This window comes from Dendrobates tinctorius, unplaced genomic scaffold, assembly GCF_039654945.1.
Source record: "Dendrobates tinctorius isolate UK_male_01 unplaced genomic scaffold, ASM3965494v1 ptg000062l, whole genome shotgun sequence".
NCBI classification, from domain to species: domain Eukaryota; kingdom Metazoa; phylum Chordata; class Amphibia; order Anura; family Dendrobatidae; genus Dendrobates; species Dendrobates tinctorius.
Genome location: NW_027361730.1, coordinates 3,597,395 through 3,621,271, shown reverse-complemented (window position 1 = coordinate 3,621,271; position 23,877 = coordinate 3,597,395). Strand labels below are relative to the sequence as shown.

General features: G+C 46.5%; 1 protein-coding gene across 1 annotated transcript in view; it reads left to right on the top strand.

Annotated features, from left to right (window-relative positions):
• Positions 1 to 23,877, top strand: part of KCP (kielin cysteine rich BMP regulator) — a 265,538-nt gene that overhangs the window by 152,238 nt on the left and 89,423 nt on the right. The window contains exons 9-11 of the mRNA XM_073579223.1: positions 2,167 to 2,337; positions 19,937 to 20,033; positions 21,148 to 21,230. Of these exons, the coding sequence (XP_073435324.1) occupies positions 2,167 to 2,337; positions 19,937 to 20,033; positions 21,148 to 21,230 (351 nt within the window). The remainder of the gene's footprint in view (positions 1 to 2,166; positions 2,338 to 19,936; positions 20,034 to 21,147; positions 21,231 to 23,877) is intronic.

The window sequence follows — 23,877 nt, the reverse complement described above, 5'->3', positions numbered from 1 at the left end:
ACCGGTGGTGGCGTGGACGCTCTCATCTCTGTCGACGTGGTGGCTTCGCTCCGTCCGGCCCCCAGCTCCTGCAGCTCCAACCGCAGGTGAGGGACCGGAGTCGTGGACCGATGAGAAGCGGAGCGGCGAAGCTGGGGCCTGCTAGCGTGGTTAGCAGACGGCTCCGCAGAGGCGGCGGAGCCCAATGACCCGGCCGAAGCCGCAATCTGGAACAGGGTTGGAGCAGCCACGGACCTTGATGGGCAGGCCGCAGCCGCGGTATGCGTGCGGCAGAGGCGGCCGCGGACATCGGTGAGCAGGCCGCAGCTGGTACCATGAGCGAGGCAGAAGCGGTCAGTGCCGCGATCGAACCAGGGGCGGCCACGGAGCAGGCCGCAACCGGAGTTGCAGACGGGGCCGGAGTAGCGGCCGGCTTCATGGACGGGGCCGCTGCTGAAAGGGGGAACGCAGCAGCGTCGGCTGCGGGCTGGCTCCACACCGGCGACACCGGACGTGGCGCCGCCGGGCGGGGTGGTTTGGGGACGTGGCAGTTCCGCACCGGCGACACCGGACATGGCGCCGCCGGGCAGGGTGGTTCTGGGACGGGAGCAGGGGCATCGATCAGCCCGGCGGAGGCCGACGAGCCTCCAGGAGTACAGGAGGCCGCGCGGTGCGGCCGGGTGGTGGGGGCCGCATGCGGAGCCGCCGGCAGAGCCGGGGGAACTCTCACCTTCCCCAGCGCTGCGGCCTCCGACACATCATCCCACGGCTCCTCCCGCAGCCTCCGTTCTTCACCCCGCCGTCCGGCAGGGCTAGCCTCCAGGCTGGGGATCCCACGGGGAGGCTCCCTGGGTCTTCAGCGGCCGCTCCCGCGGCCCCGCAGTCGCTCCTCTTCTCCGCCCGTTGTCTGGCTTTCGTACCACCCCGGATCCTCCGATGACAAGCAAGGATCCCTAACACAGTCTCCAAATTATAATCCACAGGTCAGCGATTTGTAATCCACAGGTGTTTGTAATCCACAGGCACTTGTAATCCACAGAGGAACAGTCCAAGTCCTTCTAGGTTCTTCAAACGCAGGCCTGCCGCGGAAGGTGTCGTATTAGCAGCGGGGATCCTGCCGACTATGCCAAATGTGGTAGGAGCTGGCCGGGCTAGGGGGGTGGGCCACTGCTTACCAGACGAGGCAAAGATGAGACGGAGACAGCTTCCACTTGTAACAGTTCCGGATTTATTTGTCGTCCTCCTGACGACCACCAAACATGCACCGCAGCTTCTTTACACCACTGTATCGCCAGGCCCGGGTACCTATTCTTCAGCTCCAGTCACAGTAACGCACCTCGCGGATCTTTCACTGGGGGCTGTCCGAGACCAATCTACCCCCAGAGCTTCACCTGCTCGAGGTTGTCTTCCAATCGGTACCCCCGGGGCCTCATCTGTCTTGCGGTACGTCGAGTCAGGGTCTCCCCCCCTGGCTGCCTCTTCTCCTTACCTGTCCTGCAGTCCGTCGGGTCAGGGCCACCCCCCCTGACTGTCTCTCCTTGGTCTGTCCCCCTGGCCGAGCTCTTCTCACTTTCTCCGTCTTCTTCTGAGCTCCTCCCGGGACTAAACTCTCCTGGAGCCCCGCCTTCTTCTATTTATCCCCTCTCACGGGAATTTCCCACCCGGGCTCCTATCTCCCTGCCCCCCATGACTAAGCGGATTCCTAAGCCCTAAGCTGATGTTAAGTCCTGTACTACTCTCCCCTGCCATCTTGTGGTCATTTCACGGTACTGCACTCCCTTTTCTGTCTTTCCCTGCTGTTACCTTTCTAACCTGTCAATCTCTGTCACTAGTGCACAAACCGTCCCCTCCTCACGTCTGTCCGTCAATACACCTTCCCCACATGGGGATGGGGTTATACAATGCTCATGAATATCAGGGACTACATGGCTGCAGGTTTAAGTGTCGTCTAATGATAATTTCCTGTGGATTTTCTCAAAACTACAGCAAACAGCCCAGTAAGTGACACACCTCTGGAATCAGGCTCTCTGTCTCTATATTTTGCTGCTGCCAGATTAGGTGGTAAAAATCTGGTGACATTACTTTTAAGTGGAGGGCCTCAATACTTCTGTCCTTATACATATAGCAGCTTGCCATTTTATTTTCAATTTTATGTTTCCTACATGGCAAAATTGTATTCCCTAACAGGGAGGCTCTGTGAAGTGCACCGCTGACATTTGTGACACGACAACTTGTGAACAACCTGTCACTCCACCTGGAAAGTGTTGCCCAGAATGTGTTAACTGCTATTACCATGGACGGATTCTGAGGAACGGTGAAAGGTTTCAACCTGATCTATGTACTGCGTGCACATGCAAGGTAAGCAGGATGCCAGGGTCTTATGTTCCAGCTAACTTTATTTTAATTAATTGTAACATTTTGCCACTTATGCGATCTTTCTAAAGATGGATATCTATAACTCTTATAGAACATTCACAACTTGTATAGAGAATCCGCACTTTCATTAGTAAGAAAGTATATATTAAAGGTGATATATGTGGCTTCTGGCACAGTTTGATTTAAAAAAAACAAACTCTGCTTTTACTCTCCCTTCCCTGTCCAAGCACTGAGTCTGCTGCTTTCACATCTTGTCGACAGCGCTGCAGCCAATCAGTAAGTTCAGTGCCTCAAACCAAGTAGACGGCACAAGCTGCTCAGAGCTGCTGAGTTTATTGACTGACTGTAGCACTATTGATGTGACATTAGCGCTGCCGGCGATAACAGAAACTCAGAACAGTGGCAGAGCATCAATGCTGGAGGGAGAAAGTAAAAAACAATTTTTTTTTTTAATTAAGGACAGTGGTTTTCTGAAAACAGAATACCCCTTTAAAGCCGTTATACAAGATTAAAAAAACCTGGCTGCTTTCTTTCAGAAATAGGGCCACTTGTTACCGTGGATTCTGCCAGTGGAATGAATGGAGCTGAGCTACAAAACCACAGGGGATGCTGCATCTGCAGAAAACAGCCATGTTTTTCTAATCCTGGACAACTCTCATGTGAAATTTAAAATGTTTTAAAGGGGTTGTCTGGTCTAAAATAAAAAGGCCGCAGTCACTCTGCGTGACTGCAGACTTTTGAATACCACCCAGCCCATGCACTGTGCACTGCAGGGATTCGATAGGAACAGGGATAAAGAAGGGGGCGGGGGAGGGCACAGCCTAGAGGAAGCCGCCCCATGACTGCAATTGGCGGGCATGTTTTGAATTATTGGCAGTTTTAAAATGATTGGCTGGAAGGGGGCAGGGGAGGGGTTCGGGGTGGGGGGGGCAGTCTGGTGTGGAAAAAGTGCGGGAAGAAGGTCACTTCATCATCAGCAGAGGAGAAGAAGACCCACCTGTCAAGTTGTCAAGAAGATGGAGACCGTGGAGCAGCTTTTTTCTAAGCTTCAGGATGCTGCTCGTTCCAGAAGGGGAGGTTGGCTCCGGACACAGCTGTCCTCCCTCCTCAGGGCGGCGGATCCCCCATGCACCAGCAGGCGAGGAAGACGGACCCGGCCCCCTGAAAGACTGTCACCGGAGGTGACAGCGCGCTCCAGGCGACAGCTGCGGAGCCCCTCCAGGGACCCTGCGGGCGGCACTACCGCTCCCCACCTCAGTGCTCGTCCCGGCAGGAATCCGCCCAGCCGGCCTTCCAGCGCTCGCAGCAGAAAGCCGGGAGCCGCACAGGACCAGGAGGCGAGGGAGGATGTGACGTCGCGGGCGGGAGCCGAAGTATCGCGGGGTGCAGCAGCATCTGGCCGGCTCCGGGAAGTAGAAGCAGGCCGAGGCATGCTCCTGTCACATCGGGGAGGACGACAGCGGGCGGCGCCAGGAAGCTCACCGATCGGTGGCGCGGCAGGTGCCCCAGGTGAAGAGGATCGTCGTGGGGTGCCTGGCAGTCTGAGAGCCAGACGGGGCAGCGCGACGGGCAGGGGGGGGCATAGTGAGGACGCCCTGCCTGGCCCCAGTTCATCATCCTTGGAAGGGGAATCAACGGGCGGGAGGGAGCAGCGAGTGGACTCCTTGCTTGGCCCTTATGCAGCGCAGAGGTCAGAGAGAGCGGCTGGCAGGGGGAGTTCCTGCGAGGATGCCCTGCCTGGTCCCAGCACATCGTGGGGTACAGAGGTTGCGGCGGGCAGTCAAGAGATGATGCCCGGCAGTCGGCTGGAGGGTGGTGCGGGCCGGTCAGGCTGGTCCGGGTCCAGGGACCGTCGCAGGTCCTGCTCCGGCGGGAGTTCAAGTGAGCATCGGGTTTCGCATGCTTGGGCCCCCCCTGGTGACGAGGAGGCCAGGGGTGCGGGCCTTGAGCAGCGAAGCGCCCATCGGGATCACGGAGGACGTCAGGATTCCGGATATCCAGCTGGCGGGGACACAGCACCCGCGCAGCTATGTAAGTATGGCTCTATGTATTGTGTGTCGCCCGCAGGGGCTGTATTGCAGGATGTTGGGGGTAGGAGGGGAGATGCTAGGGAGCTAGGGGGGCTTAGCGGGACTACCAGGGCTGAGGTGCCCGGGTTGAGGGATATTTTAGACAATATGTCACTAATTTTGAGGAGATTGGAGGAGGGTGTAGTTGGGGAAGCAGCTCCATCCCCGGCGGGGGCATGGTTAGTGGGTCGGGGTTCCGGGACCCAGCCAGTAGGTGAGGTGCTGCGCTCAGTCGAATGCGATGCGGGGTCATCGGCGGGGGTATCTGTCTCGGTGCAGACAGAGACAGATAAGGGTGATAAAATTAAGTTGCACGATAGGGCAAAAGAGGAGGTTTATGTGTGTTTTGAGGGGCCTTTGGGCGCCCATTTAAAAAAATAAGTAAAAGAAAAGATCTGGCGGGATGAGTACGTGGAGATATTTTCCCTTCTTCCGTTGGAAAAATTTAACCTGGATAAGGGGAAGAAGGACGATAGTAAAGGAAGAGGAGGAAAAGAGGAGGTGGCGACTGATTCCGCAGACTTTTATGAACTGGATGCAGGAATTTGCTATTTTGGCAAGTGTCATAGGTGAAAAGTCTCCGGACAATTGTTCTGGTTTGTTTTGTTATTTAGATGCTATTGGGGAGGCGCATCGGGTTTATGGGGGGCAGGCGTGGCTGCGGTATGACGAGCAGTTTAGACAGAGGAAGGCGGTAAGGCCAGAGATAAAGTGGGATCAGAAGGATATCGGGCTGTGGTTGAAGGTGATGGCTCCAGTGAGGTATGGCCAGTCCTTTCACGGGAGCAGGGGGGGCGGTAGTCAGCAAGCAGGTCACGGAAGCGGTGGTCAGGCAACCCAGGGAAGAGAAAAGTCGGGTACTTGCTGGCAATTTAATGATGGGCAATGTAAGTACGGGAACAGTTGCAAGTTCAAGCACGTGTGCTCACACTGCAATGGCACTTCGCACGGGGCGTCAAAATGTTTTAAAAAAGGTAAGGGTAAGCCAAACGTGGGTGCCGGTCAAGGGGGAGAGTCCGGTGAGAGTTCGAGAGATGGCCCCCTTTCTAAATAGGTATCCAGCTCGGGCGGAGGCAAGGGTTATTTGGGATGGTTTTGTTGAGGGCTTCAAGATTCCACCTCCTGGCCATGAGGTTCCTGTCTCATTCAAGAATTTGCGTTCGGCAATGATGCATGCAGAGGTGGTGGACGCGAAGTTAAAAAAAGAAGTGGAATTGGGCAGGATGGCGGGTCCGTTCCCCAAGGCTCCATTAGCGGGTGTAGTTGTTTCCCCTTTGGGGGTAGTTCCGAAGAAGGAGCCTAACAAGTTTCGTTTGATTCAGCATTTGTCATATCCGAAAGGTTTGTCAGTCAACGACGGTATTGATAGAGAGTTGTGTTCCGTGGAGTATACCTCTTTTGATATGGCGGTGCTTTGGGTGCGTCGGTATGGTTCAGGGGCTTTGCTAACTAAGACAGACATTGAGTCTGCGTTTCGGTTACTGCCGGTTCATGCAGATAGTATCCCGCTTTTGGGTTGTTTTTGGAATGGGAGTTTCTACCTAGATAGGTGTTTGCCGATGGGTTGTGCGATTTCGTGTTCATTGTTTGAGACGTTTAGTACTTTTTTGGAATGGGTGGTGAGGGATGTTACAGGCACACAATCGATCATCCATTACCTGGATGATTTTCTTTTCATTGGTCCCCCGGACTCACCGTTGTGTAGGAACGCATTGGCAGCCATGTTTTGGGTGGCTGAGCGCTTTGGGGTGCCGTTGGCATCAGAAAAGACTGAAGGCCCTAAGACCTTTATAAGTTTTTTAGGCATCATCATTGATTCAGAAAGGATGGAGTGTCGTTTGCCAGAGGACAAACTGTTGGTGTTGAAGCAGGAGATGGATAGGGTTGCAAAGTTGAAAAAAGTGACCCTGAAGGAATTGCAATCTTTATTGGGGAGATTGAACTTTGCCTGTAGGATCATGCCTATGGGTCGCATTTTTTCTCGTCGCCTGGCTGGTGCGACGGCAGGAGTAAAAGCTCCGCACCATTATGTTCGGTTGAATAAGGAGCATAGGGAGGATTTGATGGTTTGGCAGAATTTTTTGCGGGAGTACAATGGTCGGTCGTTGATGCAGGAGGAGACTTTGAGCAATTTTGGTTTTGAGATTTATACGGATGCAGCGGGCGGCTCTGGTTACGGCGCCTACTGCAAAGGAAGGTGGAGCGTTGGACGGTGGCCTCCGTCGTGGAAGTTGTTGGGTTTTACAAAAAATTTGGCATTGTTGGAACTGTTTCCAATAGTGGTAGCTGTTTTCATGTGGGGTCCCATGTTCGCGAATCGGAAAGTGCGTTTCCATTGCGACAACGCAAGTGTAGTGGCGGTGATTAACAGTTTGACTGCCTGTGATCAAGTTGGTTAGGGTTTTGGTGCTTCGTTGTTTGGAGTTGAATGCAGGGATTTCCGCAGTGCATGTGCCCGGTGTTACGAATTCAATAGCAGACTCTTTGTCTCATTTTCAGTGGGGGCGTTTTCGAGAGCTGGCGCCAGGAGCGGATGCCACGGGCGTGGAATGCCCTTCTCATCTGTGGAAGCTGATTATGGACGAGCGGGACGACTGATTCGGGAATCGTTGTCACATCAGACATGGTCGGCCTACGAATCTTCGTGGCGAATATGGGAGAGTTGGATGATGGAATGGGGTGGGGTTAGTAGCGAGGAGGATAGGGTGTTAGCGGTATTGTTCTTAATTGGGAGGGCGGCTGACAGCGGTTGGTCTGCTGCTAAGGTCAACAAGTTTGTAGCGGGTTTGGCTTTTGGTTTTAAATTACAGGGAATGACAGATGTGACCAAAGCTTTCTTGATAAGACAGGCTTTGAAGGGGTTTCGTAGGGGTAAAAAGGTGTGCGATAAGAGAAGGCCTATTTCGTTTAGTATGTTGGAAAGTTTAGGAAAAATCCTGGAGGGTATTTGTACTTCTGAATTCGAAGTGGCGCTTTTTAGGTTGGCTTTCTCTTTGGCCTTTTTTGGAGCAATGCGCATTGGTGAGGTGGTGTCAGGCAGCAAGGTTTCAGCCAGTGGGGTGTTAGCTGAGGACGTGGATTTTTGGGCGGGGGGCATTGTTTTCTGGATTCGGCGTTCAAAAACGGATCAGTTGGGTAGGGGCAGACGAGTGGTTTTGGGCCGAGTCGGAGGGGCAGTCATGTGTCCATACAGTTGTTTAAAATCATATTGGGAGGTGTGGGCAGGTAGGGCGGGTCCGCTGTTGTGCCATGCGGATGGCACCTATTTGTCTCGCTTCCAGTTTATGGTGGTCTTGAAGAAGGGATTGTTAGAATTGGGCCTTCCCCTGGACAGGTATGGGTCCCATTCTTTTAGGATCGGGGCTGCAACTGAAGCGGACAGTCTGGGCCTGGGGGCGGAGGCGATCAAGGGCATTGGGAGATGGCAGTCGGATCGTTATTTCATAGAATCATAGAATCATAGAATTGTAGAGTTGGAAGGGACCTCCTGGGCCATCTGGTCCAACCCCCTGCTCAAAGCAGGATTCGCTAAATCATCCCAGTCAGATGTCTGTCCAGCCTCTGTTTGAAGACTTCCATTGAAGGAGAACTCACCACTTCTCGTGGCAGCTTGTTCCACTCATTGATCACTCTAACTGTCAAAAAGTTTTTTCTAATATCTAATCTGTGTCTCCTCCCATTCAGTTTCATCCCATTGCTTCTAGTCTTTCCTTGTGCAAATGAGAATAAAGTTGATCCTTCTACAATGTGACAGCCCTTTAGATATTTGTAGACAGCTATTAAGTCTCCTCTCAGTCTTCTCTTTTGCAAACTAAACATTCCCAAATCCTGCAACCTTTCCTCATAAGACAGGGTTTGCAGACCGGTCACCATTCTGGTCGCTCTTTTCTGAACTTGCTCCAGTTTGTTGATGTCTTTTTTAAAATGTGGTGCCCAAAATTGGACACAATATTCCAGATGAGGTCTGACCAAAGAGGAGTAGAGGGAAATAATGACTTCACGTGATCTAGACTGTATGCTTCTGTTAATACATCCTAGAATTGCATTTGCCTTTTTTGCTGCTGCATCACACTGTTGACTCATATTCAGTCTGTGATCTATTAGTATACCCAAGTCTTTTTCACATGTGCTGTCACTTAGCCCTATTCCTCCCATTCTATATATGCTTTTTCCATTTTTATTGCCCAGATGTAGTACTTTGCATTTCTCCCTGTTAAAAACCATTCTGTTAGTTGCTGCCCACTTCTCCAGTTTATTTAAATCTTTTTGAATCCTCTCTCTCTCTTCTCTAGTATTAGCTATCCCTCCTAGCTTTGTGTCATCAGCAAATTTAATCAGTTTACCCTCAATTCCTTCATCTAAATCGTTGATAAAGATGTTAAACAATACAGGGCCCAGGACAGAGCCCTGTGGTACCCCACTTGAGACATTCTTCCAACTGGATGTGCAGCCATTTACGACCACTCTTTGGGTCCGATCACTAAGCCAGTTATGAATCCACTTAACAGTTGCCTTGTCCATTCCATACTTAATCATTTTTTCAATAAGGATTGTATGAGAGACTTTGTCAAATGCTTTGCTGAAGTCAAGATATACTATATCTACAGCATTTCCTTGATCCACCCAATCAGTGATACCGTCATAGAAGGAAATTAAGTTAGTCTGACATGACTTATTAGTTACAAACCCATGCTGACTCTGTTTAATCACTTCATTCTTATCCAGGTATTGACATACATGTTGTTTAATAATTTGTTCAAAGATCTTTCCTGGTATAGAAGTCAGACTCACCGGCCTATAGTTACCTGGGTCCACCTTCTTCCCTTTTTTGAAGATAGGAACAACATTTGCTCTTCTCCAGTCTTCTGGCACTTCTCCTGTTCTCCAAGAATTTTCAAAGATTATAGAGAGGGGTTCAAAAATTTCTTCTGCTATCTCCTTCAGTACTCTGGGGTGTAATTCATCTGGACCTGGAGACTTGAATTCATTTAGGCTAGCTAAGTGTTTCCTCACTATCTTTCTGTTTATAGATATCCTGGATTCTTCTATTCCCTTAATAGGACAGTGAATAACAGTTGATGTTACATTTCCTTTCTGAGAGAAAACAGATGCAAAATAGGAATTTAAAAGTTCAGCCTTCTCAACATCCTGTCTTACCATTTCATCATTTTCATCCTGTAAAAATCCTATAGCATCTTTGACTTTTCTTTTACTTTTGACATATCCCCAAAATCCTTTATTATTGCTTTTGACATCTCTTGCAAGCCTCAATTCATTTTCAGCTTTAGCTAATCTGATTTGTGCCCTGCAGGTTCTGCAGACAGCATTATATTCTTCTTTAGATATGCCTCCCTCTTTCCATTTTATAAACATTTTTTTCTTCCTTTTTAGCATGTGCTTAAGTTCTGTGTTCATCCATCCTGGTTTCCTTAACTGCTTCCTATTCTTCCCTCTTTTCGGAATTGTTAACAACTGTGCTTTGAGAATTTCATTTTTCAAGATTTCCCATCCTTCCTGGACATTTTTGTCTTTAAGGATATCCAGCCATTGGATCCCTCCAATTCTCTTTCTGAATCCCTTAAAATCTGCCTTTCTGAAATCTAACCTTGACGTCTGAGTCTTCACAGGTCTTCCGCCTCTAGTTATCCAAAATTCTAAAATAGCATGGTCGCTACCTCCTAGGGTCCCAGCCACTTTTACCTCCTCAACCATTTCCTCCCTGTTTATAAGGATTAGATCCAAGGTAGCAGTTCCCCTTGTTTTCTCCCTTACCTTTTGGAAGATAAAGTTGTCAGCAAGAGAGGATAAGAATTTCCTTGACCTGTTAGTTTTGCCTGAGAGAGATTCCCAACAAATGTCTGGATAGTTGAAATCTCCCATGACAACTATGTCATATTTTTTGGAGAACTTGGCCATTTGATGCATAAAGAGTTCATCCATATCTTCAGCTTGCACAGGCGGCCTGTAGTAAATGCCTACAATGGTGTCCTTTCCATTGTTCTGTCCTTGTATTCTTACCCAAACAGTTTCCACAGAACTCCCAGTCTCTGAAGCTTCAATCTCTGTGCAGATATACGCGTTTCTAACATACAATGCGACACCCCCTCCTCGTTTATCAAGTCTGTTTCTTGCAAATAAGTTGTATCCTTCTAGTCTTGTATTCCAATCATGTGTATTGTCCCACCAAGTTTCAGTGATTCCAATGACATCATATTTCTTTTCCTGTGTTAGTAGTTCCAATTCTCCTTGTTTGTTGCCCATGCTTTGTGCATTAGTATAGAAACATTTTAGTTTGTGATTGGTTTCTCTTTCTCCAATATTTTTATTAACTAGATTCTTTCGTCTTTGTTCTTCCTTTCCACTTCTAATAGCAGAGTTCTCAATAGCATTTGTCAGGTGTATGGCTTTTTCTGGTCTTTTGCTTCCCTTCCCATGTTGTTCTAGTTTAAAGCTCTCCTTACAAGTGTAGCAAGGCGACTTCCAAATACATGCTTTCCAGTCTTCGTAAGGTGCACCCCATCTCTAGCAAGTAGTCCATCGTATAAGTAGTTCACTCCGTGATCCAGAAATCCAAATCGTTGCTGATGGCACCATCGACGTAGCCAGTTGTTCACCTGCAGAATCTTATTCCACCTCCTTGTTCCATGGCCATCCACTGGGAGGATGGAAGAGAAGACCACCTGCGCTCCCAGTTCTTTCACTTTCTTGCCTAAGTCTTCAAAGTCTCTGCAGATGGTTTCCAGGTCGTTTCTTGCAGTGTCATTTGTCCCCACATGTAGTAGCAGGAATGGGTAGTCATCTGTAGGTCTGAAGAGTCCTGATATCCTGTCAGACACATCTTTAATTTTTGCACCTGGAAGACAACACATTTCTCTTGAAGTTATATCCGGTCTGCAGATAGCGGCCTCTGTTCCTCTCAACAGGGAATCCCCCATGACCACCACTCTCCGTTTCTTCTTCACAACATTTTTCTTTCTCCATCCAGGAGGACTCTGAAGGCGTACAAGGTTGCTGCTTGTTGGCAAAGTCTTATCCTGATGTATTTCTTCATTGTTTTCCTGCGTGAGAGCCTGGTACTGGTTTCTGAGCAGTATGGGTGCTGACTGCCTCCTGATCCTCCTGCTTCTCTGGGTCACATGTCTCCATTCCTCTGTTTCTTCAGGTGCACTTCGAATTTCTTCTCTTTCTGTAACATGAAGAGATAATTCTGCTCTGTCCAAGAACTCTTCACCTTCCTTAATGATCTTCAACGTAGCTAACCTCTCTTCGAGATTTTGCAACTTTTCCTCCAACAGGGACACAAGCTTGCATTTGTGGCATGTGAAGTTTGGCTTTTCCACTGGTAAGTCTGTGAACATGTAGCAAGAAATGCAGCTCACCAAATGGCTCCTGGCCTCTTCCATCTTGAGATTTCTTAAAAACGATGAAGGATGAGCCCAAATTCGCGCGCCGATCGGCGCGCGGTTTTTCCGATTTCCTCTTTTCAGCTGCAACGGCCAAAACCCAGTGATCGTTGAGCTCGCGGAGACTCTTCACTTATCCCAGAAGGCACTGGGAATATGCAAATGATCTCCTCAAGACTCTTCCCCTGGTTTTCCGATTTCCTCTTTTCAGCTGCAACGGCCAAAACCCAGTGATCGTTGAGCTCGCGGAGACTCTTCACTTATCCCAGAAGGCACTGGGAATATGCAAATGATCTCCTCAAGACTCTTCCCCTGGTTTTCCGATTTCCTCTTTTCAGCTGCAACGGCCAAAACCCAGTGATCGTTGAGCTCGCGGAGACTCTTCACTTATCCCAGAAGGCACTGGGAATATGCAAATGATCTCCTCAAGACTCTTCCCCTGGTTTTTTTACTTTATGTTCGGCGTTAAATTGTGTTGGTTGTATGTCCAGGACTGTATTTTTTCCATAATCTGTTATGTTTTTTCAGGTGGCGCCCCCTTTCTTTCCTGGATATTTGGACACTCTTATGCGTATTGGGGTACGCTACGGGCTGATGCAAGGCCAGATGGGAGGCAATTGGGCTTTAGGAGGGAGCAGGTTCTGGTCCAATGGTTGGGTTTCCGTGGGTTGGTGTGGAGCAGGGTGCTACTGGAATTGGCTAAGTCCGCACGTCTGGACAGAACCCCTGATGTTATTGTAATACACGCGGGGGGTAACGATTTAGGGGTCAGACCGGTGCGGGAACTAATAAGGGATATACGTGCTGATTTTTTAAGACTGTGGACATCTTTTCCGAATGTGGTGACTGTATGGTCGGACGTGGTTCCTAGAAAGAGGTGGAGACAAGTGAGGTCTTTAAAGGGGATTAACCGGGCTAGGGTAAAACTGAATCGGGCAGTGTCAGGGTTTGTGGCTAGAAATGGTGGAATTAGCCTTAGGCACTTTGAATTGGAGGCAGGTGTCGGTAACTTTTGGCTGGCCGATGGAGTGCATTTAAATTCTATTGGTGTGGATTTGTGGGCATTGGCAATCCAGGAGGGGATTGAGAGGGCCTTGGTGGTTTTGGGGCACTCACGAGCCTGAGGTGGTCAGGGCTGTTCGTGGTTGGCGGGGGGTGGGGTTCTTGGAGTTGGCGGTGATTGGTCGGGGAAGGAGTTGGAAGTAATATTCCCGACAATTTAAATGGGTATGGGGGATCTGGCTTTTGGTGATGGGCTCTGGACGGGGTTGTTACCTCGGGAGCTCTGGTGGTTAGTCTCCCGGAACGGGAGTTACGGTGCCCTCGAGCTGGGCTGGACGGCTGAGGGTAACATGGTGGTAGATTTTGCGGTTTTATAGCCAGATCTTTTAGCTCCAAGAACCCTCCCCTCGTATTATTTGCATGAAGATTAATATTTTATGTTTATTGTTAATGTTGTTAGTTCATTAATAAAATCGGCCGCTGTGGCCAAAATTATCCAAAGAATTAAAAAGTTGTAGTGTGTGTTATTTGAGGAGTGGGGGGAATATTGGGAGCTGGGTAGTTATTAATATAAAGGAAAAACTGTAGTAGCCATATGCGGTCAAGAAGGGGGCGGGGGAGGGCACAGCCTAGAGGAAGCCCCCCCATGACTGCAATTGGCGGGCATGTTTTGAATTATTGGCAGTTTTAAAATGATTGGCTGGAAGGGGGCAGGGGAGGGGTTCGGGGTGGGGGGGCAGTCTGGTGTGGAAAAAGTGCGGGAAGAAGGTCACTTCATCATCAGCAGAGGAGAAGAAGACCCACCCACCCTCCCTGTTGTGCGGTCATACAGGGTGAGGGATTAGGTGATTCCTGTGTTGTTATGTGCTTATATTAAAAAAAAAAAAAAAAAAAAAAAAAAAATTTTTAACACAGTTAATGGTTAGATATGTCAAGGGCAAGAGGTATTTGGGTGAAAATCCCTACGAGGCGTTGTTATTGCCGTTGTCACAGTGGCTTCGGGGCGGGAGGTGAGGTTCTTGGAGTTGGCGGTGATTGGTCGGGGAAGGAGTTGGAAGTAATATTCCCGACAATTTAAATGGGTATGGGGGATCTGGCTTTTGGTGATGGGCTCTGGACGGGGTTGTTACCTCGGGAGCTCTGGTGGTTAGTCTCCCGGAACGGGAGTTACGGTGCCCTCGAGCTGGGCTGGACGGCTGAGGGTAACATGGTGGTAGATTTTGAGGTTTTATAGCCAGATCTTTTAGCTCCAAGAACCCTCCCCTCGTATTATTTGCATTAAGATTAATATTTTATGTTTATTGTTAATGTTGCTAGTTCATTAATAAAATCGGCCGCTGTGGCCAAAATTATCCAAAGAATTAAAAAGTTCTAGTGTGCGTTATTTGAGGAGTGGGGGGAATATTGGGAGCTGGGTAGGTATTAATATAAAGGAAAAACTGTAGTAGCCATATGCGGTCATGCATGCAATATGCATATTGCAGGGCAGAAGCCATCTAGAGGCCCCAGACGTCTAGTGGGTGAAGCCATATAGTAGTCGTGATCGCATGGCCATCTAGTGGCTAAGGCTGTCCAGTTGGCACGACCATCTAGTGGGCACACCCACTAGATAGCTTCTGCTGTGGCGTATGCATATCGAATACATCACCACTGTTCCTGGCTCAGAAGCCAGCAAATCCTTGCAGCGCCCAGTGTGTGAGCTGGGTGGCATTTATAAGTCTGCAGTTACACAGTGTCTGCACACTTATCATTTTAGACCAGACAAGCGCACAGTGTTATGTCTTAAAGCAGTGGTCCCCAACCTTTTTTACCCCGAGAGCCACATTCAGCACTGAGAGAGCGTCGCGAGCCACATTCAGCTCTGCAAGGGGGTCACGAGCAACATCCTGCTCCTGTCCCCCTCAAAGTAGTGTCAACCAAAGCCAACATTACGGGTATAATGATAGCCGAAGCTTTTCCACAGAAATCACTCCAAATCAGTACACTGAGGTCCAGGGGCTCCCACAATCCTCCCATTTAGTATTCTCCCATCAAGGACTCCCAACATACTGTTGCATCCAGCTTTGAGCACCTCCTCTGACAGGTAGTATCATCCTCCAGCATACCATACCTAAAACATCTCTAAACCCCTAAGACCAGTAAATGTGCATCTAGATCTGCTCTTCTGTGTAGGGCTACTCAAAAATTCACCATTTTGAGATATACTCTTCATACCCGTTTGCTAGACCTGGAGCTAATGCACCAAGCTGGCAGACAGTCGCGAGCCACATTTCCAGGAACCGCGAGCCTCATGTGGCTCCCAAGCTACAGGTTGGGGACCCCTGTCTTAAAGCATGGATTTTAGGTAGATTTACTATACAGACTATTGCCCCTATCCAATGCAGGTGATGCTTTTCTCAACCAGTGGGAAGCAACCCAAAAAAAATCTTCTAGAAGAGGTTTCCTGTATGGTGCTGTCCCCAATTAAATTACGGTAATTCTTGGTAACAATTAAAATAAATGCCTATATTATTTGTAAATGTATTTACAATCTAGTGTGTTTAAGTCCTGGAGTAGGAGAAGAAGGGCATTTGGGGCTTGTAAAATAAAAATGATGCTCCAATCACAATGACAATATATTTTAAACTTTATGAGCATAGAATTTTGGACATATATAAATGAAGAAAAATTACTTAAAGTAAACTGTAAGATCAACAACACAATACTGAGATCAAGTCACTGAAAGTGCTGGCCATGTATACACTGATATATACTTATTACGTGTGTAGAGAATGTAATGTGAATGCATGTTGTAGTACCATTGAATCAATTCCAGGTCATATAACAGTTTTTCTGTTAGGAGTGTAGTATTACATATGTCATAGTTTTTCTGGACTGTAAAACTATAAGTGTGTTATATGATGTTGTATGCTGTAATAACCATCGGGTTTGAAATGCGTGAGCGATAAAGAAACAACAGTATGGACTGCTAATTATAAAGTCAGGTGCTGGATTGCATATAAACCTGTGGAGTCTTGTTATTGCATTGGTCAACTGCTCACAGTCAGCGAGTTTTTATTTTTCTTTTTGTGTTGGGTTGAATAAAGTTTTGATTAATTACCATCATGATTGCCACATTGTTCTACCTAAGTACTGTTCCATCACTTAACCATAAGTCTAGCTTTTAGAAAGCAAATAAACCAATTCAACAACTTTATAATCTATGGCAATTGTCTGTAAATTCTATGAAACATTTGATATATTATAAATTTAGTATGCTTAAAGTACTGCTCCAGAGTTCTGTTTTTTTTCTTCTACATTGGATAGGTATCAGTAATATACAGTCATGGCTGAAAGTGTTAACATTCTTGAAATTGTTCCAGAAAATTAAGTATTTGTACCAGAAAATTATTGCAATTACACATGTTTTGTTATACACATATTTATTTTCTTTGTGTGTATTGGGACAACACAAAAACAGGGGAAAAAAAGACAAAATGGACATAACTTCACTCAAAACACCAAAATTGGGCCAGACAAAATTGTTGGCAACTTCAACTTAATATTTGGTTGCACACCCTTCAGAATAAATAACTGCAATCAATAGCTAATGTGGCACCCCAGGAGTTCGGTTGCCACAGTGGCCTTGCCTCCCTCCAGGGGGGAGTGATGGCATGCCTGTAAGCAAAGAAGGAATCTCCTTACCAGGTAGTTCCAGCATACAACACAGTTCCTGCTCCAGGCCAGCAGAGGGAGCTCTAAACCCAACTTCAGGCAAGCTGCTCTCTCTGGTCAGGAGGAGAAAGTTAGTGGGAGTTAGTGCCTGAACAGGGTTGAGACAGGACATGTGGAGAGAAGCTGGGGACAGGAGCTATAGCTGAGCTCACCCCCAAGGCTTGAGTGCCAGAGACCGGACCCCGGAGTCCGAGGCTGTGTGGGCACTAAAACTCCAGCAGCAGAATCCGGAGGACAGAAGACTGCAGATCCTCTGTCCCCAACTCATACTCGATGACACAGCAGTACGTGTGAGCCGGAGACACCAGATAGGAGCGATCCCTGAAGCAGGCTACAGTTGCCTGTCATGCGAGTGGAGTTCTACCTAAGTAGCAGACGGAGAGAGGAACTTGAATAGGGTTCACAGCAGCAAGTACCTCAGAGAATAGCACTAGAAAGGAGGCCTCACAACCCACCTGAATAAGGAGATTCCCAAATTGCTTTCAGGCTGACCGACTCCAGTACCAACTGTAACTTGAGCCCTGGACTGTACCTGCACAGCCCAGTAAAAGGTAAAGGAAACTGCACTCTGTTGTGTCCTCTAATTATTCCTGCGTCACCTATCCAGCTCTGCTACATCTATCATCACCAAATACAACATCTCTTCTATCACAACTGCCCTGGGACAAAGCTCTGCCTGTGAAGAGCTGTACCAACTCTGCTGCGTTACCATCAGTCCCAGAGGATCTGCTCTGCAGCTCTAGTCACCTCTGACCAGAAACCACAGGTGGCGTCACAAACACTTTATTACAAACTTTATTATCCCTTGTAAATATCCCCTTTAATTGGACACCCAGGGCCAAGGACTGGGTCACTGCCACTGTGATACATCCCCTTTAAGAACCGGCCCGGTACCGAGTATCCCCAATGCCCTGGCGGGCGATCCACTTTTTGTACCTCTCAACTAGAATTTTGGGCCACTCTTCATTTGCAAACTGCTCTCATATTTGAAGGGTGCCTTCTCCTGACAGCAATTTTAAGATCTCTAGACAGGTGTTCAATGGGATTTAAATCCGGACTCATTGTTGGCCACTTCAGAACTCTCCAGTGCTTTGTTTCCATCCATTTCTAGGTGCTTCTTGAAGTATCTTTGGGGTTATTGTCCTGCTGGAAGACCAAGGACGTATTACGCAAACCCAGCTTTCTTACACTGGGCACTACATTGCGACTCAAAATCCTTTGATAATCTTTATATTTCATAATGCCTTGCACACAGCCAAGGCACCCAGTGCCAGAGGCAGAAAAACATATTTCACTGTAGGTACTGTGTTATTTTCTTTGTAGGCCTCATTCAGTTTTTGGTAAACAGTAGAATGATACGCTTTACCAAAAAGCTTCCTCGGCCCCATCTGTCCACAAGATACTTTCCCAGAAGGGTTTTGGCTTACTCACGTACATTTTGGCAAACTGCAGTCTAGCTTTTTTATGTCTCTGTGTCAGCACTGGGGTCCTCCTGGGTATCCTGCCCTAACGTTTAATTTAATTCAAATGACGACAAATAGTTTGCGTTTACACTGACGCACCCTGAGCCAGTAGGACAGCTTGAATATTTTTGGACCTTGATTGGGGCTGCTTATCTATCATCCGGACTATCCTGTATTACAACCTTTCATCAATTTTTCTCTGCAATCCACATTCAGGGAGATTAGCTACAGTGCCATGATTTGTAAACTTCTTGATTGTGTTGCACATCATGCCAAAAGGATCATCAAGATCTCTGGAGATGGACTTGTAACCTTGAGGTTGTTGCTATTATTCAACAATTTGGGTTCTAAAGTCCTCAGACAGTTCTCTTCTCCTCTTTCAATTATCCATGCTTAGTGCGGCACACACAGACACACAATGCAAAGGTTCAGTCAAAGTCTCCCCTTTGTAGCTGGTTTCAGGTGTGATTTTTATATTGCCCACACCTGTTACTTGCCACAGGTGAGTGTGAATGAGCATCACATGCTTGAAACAAAGTTGTTTGCCCAAAATTTTGGAAAGGTACTAACAGTTTTGTCAGGCCCTTTTGGGGATTTTGTGTGAAATTGTGTCCAATTTGCTTTTTTTTCTCAGTTTTTTTGTGTTGTTCCAATACAGCCAAAGAAAATAAACGTTTGTATAACAAAACATTTTTAATTGAAAAAATTTTCTGGGAGAAATACTTCATTTCCTGGAACAATTTCAAGAGTGCCTACACTTACAGCCATGACTGTATGTTCCCTGTATGCAGTAAAATACTTACCAGTGGCCGTCTTTTACTGTTTCCAGCAATGCTGTAAACCATCTTGTGACTGCATCTCTGGATGGCCAGAAGTCACTAAAAGCTGTTACTTTCTATCGTTCTGAGTCTTATAGACTTACATTGAGACATGACTTCCGTTGTGCTTATCTGGTAAGTCACAACTCTGCTCATGTAGTGCATAATTGGACTGGAGCAGAGCTGGGAATAGCAGAAGATGGTGATGGGTAAGTATTTGACTACACATAGGAAACATACACTAGTGATATCCATATGATGGAGAAATATAAAAATCATACCGTACCTTGGAGTGGTACTTTTAAAGGTTCAAACTTTAATGAATGGCTTTCTTTTTTATAAAGGCACAATAGAAGAAAGAGGAGACATACTGTAGAGTATACAGACACCAGGAGAAAGAAAACAGGACAGATACAGTATACAGTTACAGATATACATAGGAAAAGACCGATGTAGGGTATACTGTTGTAAATAGGGCTGATAGACGGGTTCAGATTAAAGAGAAATAGTACAGATTCATAGATACATGGGCAGAAAACTAACTGAGATGCATTTACAATAATATATTTTAGAAACAGACTCTACAGCCACAATTATGAACACTAACATAAGACTCCATGTCTAGAATGAGCAGAAGGACTGCTTAGAAACTAAAAGTTTCTATAGATTAATAATACAATCACATACAATACCATGCAGTCATTTAGATTTTTAGTTTTCTTTATTATATATTTCATTTTTTGCCATAGATAAAATCTGCATGACTGAGCCAAATCTAGATAAATTTGCTTACGGTGACTCAGTGGTTAGCACTGCAGCCTTGCAACGCTGGGGTCCTGGGTTAAAATCCCACCAAGAACAACATCTGCAAGGAGTTTGTATGTTTTCCCCCGTGTTTGCGTGGGTTTCCTCCGGGTACTCCGGTTTCCTCCCACACTCCAAAGACATACTGATAGGGAATTTAGATTGTGAGCCCGAATGGGGACAATGCCAATAATGTCTGTGAAGCACTGTGGAATTAATATCGCTATATAAATGAGTAAAATAAAATAAATAAATGCAAATAATTAAGAACATCAATACATAATATATACAAATATGTTTTTTGCTAGAATGGAACAGTCCAGTGTATGAGGGAGCGCTGCCCAGAAGTGACCTGTGTAAAGAAGTACATCCCACCTGGACAGTGCTGTGCTGTGTGCCAGCAAGGTGAGACTAAAGCCATCTCAGCCGACACTACCTGACAGCCGGTGGCTTTTCTCTGGGAGAACAAAAGTGGACATGGGCAATCAACATCTCTGCCAATCATCAGTCGGCCGGCACCCCAATACACATTTGACCATCTGCCAAAACCTTTGAATTTTACTTTAATCTAATATGTATGGGGCCTTAAATCCATACACAGCTGTAGCAAACAGTTAAGGCCCCGTCACACTAAGCGATCTCGGTAGCGAGATCGCTGCTGAGTCACAACTTTTGTGACGTAACAGCGATCTCACCAGCGAGATCGCTGTGTGTGACAGCGATCAGCGAGCGGCCCCCCTGCTGGTATCGCTGATCGCTGGAAGAAACCTCTGGACATTTCTTTGGTCGCTGGTCTCCCGCTGGCCACAACGCATCACTGTGTGTGACAGGCGGGAGACCAGCGATCAGGTGTAAAAATAATTTAAAAAAAATAAAAAATATAGTTATTCTCACCTTCCGACGTCCCGTTCAGCCATCCTGCCTCTCTCCACGCTCCGGTCCCAGTGATCCTTTGCACGAATGACCGCGAGACTTTGTTATCCCTCGAGACCGTGACATCTCGCGGTCATTCTCGCAAAGGCTCACTGGGACCGGAGCATGGAGAGAGGCAGGATGGCTGAACGGGACATCGGAAGGTGAGAATAACAATATTTTTTATTTTGATTCTATTTTTTACAGGAATGGCCAGCGATGCCGGGCGCTTGGCATCGCTGTGCTGATCGCTGGTGAAGCTGTCTGTTTGACAGCTCACCAGCGATCACATAGCGACTTACTAGCGATCCTGACACCTTGATATCGGTGTCGGGATCGCTGGTATGTCGCTTAGTGAGACGGGGCCTTTACCCTGTCTCTCTGCTTGACTTCTTGATAACCTGTCACAGAAGAATATCTCATTTACGAGAAGTAAGATAACTTAGCATTGCAGAAGCCATTGACCAATGTCAAGTTAGGTGTGACGTAACACTTTTTTTTGTATACTGCAATCACCAGTGCTGCATTATCAGAGTCAAGGTAACCCATTCTAGATCTGTAGCAATCAATATCCATTAGTCTTCATTTTCCTCTGTATTGTTTCTAGGATGTGAATATGAAGGCGTATCTTACAGAAATGGAGACTACTTCCTTTCACAGAGCAATCCTTGTGTGAACTGTTCCTGTTTGGTGAGTGCCCAACGTAAGCCTTGTGACTCGATCAATATACTGTGTTAGGACCAAGAGTGGAGAGAGACAAAGGTTGGAGAATATTAACTCATTGGAACTCTTTAAAGTTCCCAGCCTAAGCACAAAGCCCTTTTGCCATGTCATGTTCTTGTTGTTAATGGCATAGATGTGCAGGTCACAATGTCGGGTGTGAATGAGGCCACTGTGTAATGGGAATAGCTGAGAAGATAAGGGATGTTCCTTGCTTAGTGCAGATTAGCTAACTAAAACTCTTTATAGCTTATACAGTGCCCATCATCTAATAGGCAACTGCAAACATTTTATGTTAGGTGACGAATTGCCAATGTGCAGTAATGTAAGATATCGGGATGGGAGCCATGCAAATGCTTCCTACTAATCCATACGTGACTTAAACCATGATTGTATATTGGGTGACGGTACATGACGATTCAGCACAAGCATCACAAAAAGAGAGCTACTGCAAAAAGGCAGTAAAATCACATGTTTACAAAGTAGATTTTTCTTTCTAAAACTTATTTGATCCAGATCTGCATTACATATTACCATGGTATACCAGCACAGAACGTATAAAGTTTCATTCCCACAATGAGTCCTTGGTGAGTTTTGACACTGCATATTTTCGCTCTATCAAAATCGAAGCGTCTTACAGTTCCAACAAAGTGGATGGGATTGATAGCCAACATATAGTTGGCTATCTTTTAATTAATCACCTGTGAAGCCAAATCTAGAATATGGGATACAGTTTTGATCACCACAATTTAAAAAGGATATTCAGAAATTAGAGTCCTTTCAAAGGTGGACAACTAGATTATTACAAGGGAAGGAAGGCCTCTCATATGATGAGAGATTGCAAAAGTTGGGATTGTGTAGCTTAGAAAAAAGAGATCTCAGATCTCATTTACATGTTTAACTACATGAAAATCCTATAAAAAAAGAGCACTAGAAGAACCAAAGTCTAAAAGTAACAAACTTTATTCAAGTAACATTAAAAATACATACTGTAAGAACATATCAGGGATGACAGAAAGATGACAAGAGTCAGCCAAGAAAAAGTAGCACCACGGTAGCAAACAGGCAATCAAAAACAGAAGTAAGATAAAATAATATAAGTCTATTGGTCAGCTCAGAAAGTGCATGTGCATTGTGTAACAGATTGTATCAATAATGTCATAAGATGGAGGGTAAATAGAAATAGTAAAGATACACTGAACACATAAAAAAATATTCAAGGGGCAAAACAGCCAACATCAAGTGAAAGTACAGAGCTGAAACGTGCATTGGGGTGGGTGGCACACGGTCCCTTAGGTAGTCTAATCAGACTTTACATGTTATCTTTACCTTTGGTTTTGGCTCTGTACTTTCACTTGATGTTTGCTGTTTTGCCCCTTGAATATTTTTTATGTGTTCAGTGTATCTTTACTATTTCTATTTACCCTCCATCTTATGACATTATTGATATAATCTGTTAAGGCCCCGTCTCACATAGCAAGATCGTTAGCGAGATCGCTGAAGCATCACCGATTTTGTGACGCAACAGCGAATTCACCAGCGATCTTGCTACGTGTGACACGTAGCGGCGATTGGCCCCCTGCTGGATATCGCTGATCGTGCTGGAATGTCCTGGCCATTTTTTGATCGCTGGTGTCCCGCTGGCCAGCGCGCATCGCTGTGTTTGACACCGACGAGCGACCTTGTTAGCGACTCAGAAATCATGGACACAGGCTGGAATCGTCAGAATCGCTGGCTGTGTGACAAGATCCCAACGACCGCCGAGGTCGTTATATGAATCGCTGGATCGTTGCTGCGTCGTCGGGTAAATATGCCTGTTTGACGGCTATGTAGCGATCATGTAGCGACATATCAGCGATCCTTACCAGGTCGTATCGTTGTCGGGATCGCTGGTGCGTCGCTTAGTGTAACGGTACCCTTACACAATGCACATGCACTTTCTGAGCTGACCAATAGACCTATATTATTTTATCTTACTTCTGTTTTTGATTGCCTGTTTGCTACCGTGGTGCTACTTTTTCTTGGCTGACTCTTGTCATCTTTCTGTCATCCCTATGTTCTTACAGTATGTATTTTTAATGTTACTTGAATAAAGTTTGTTACTTTTAGACTTTGGTTCTTCTAGTGCTCTTTTTTTATAGGATTTTCATTATTCCTGCACTGAACTTGATGTACACATCCTTGCACGCTTGATATATTTCACTATTGGTGGGTGTTAGCCTGGTTTATAGGATTATGTTTAAATGCATGTGCGGTCAATACAAAGGATGGCACATGAGTTATTCCTTCCAAGGACCGTACTAAGGACCAGCGGGCACTCATTACGGGTGGAAGAAAGGTGATTTCGACAGCTAAATAGGAAAGGGTTCTTTACGCTTAGAGCAGTCAGACTCTAGATTGCCGACCACAAGAGTTAGTAATGGCAGACACTGTAACAGCTTTTAAAAAAAGGGCTGGATGATTTCCTCACTAGTCAGTACGCATAACATTATGGGTTATAGATAACTTAGTGGCAAAAAATGTATAATTAGTGGAGAAAAGTGGAACTTTATGGGCCTAGGTCTTGTTTCAACCTGTGTAGCTATGATAGCAATCTCCTGCCAGCTGTGCTTTCTTT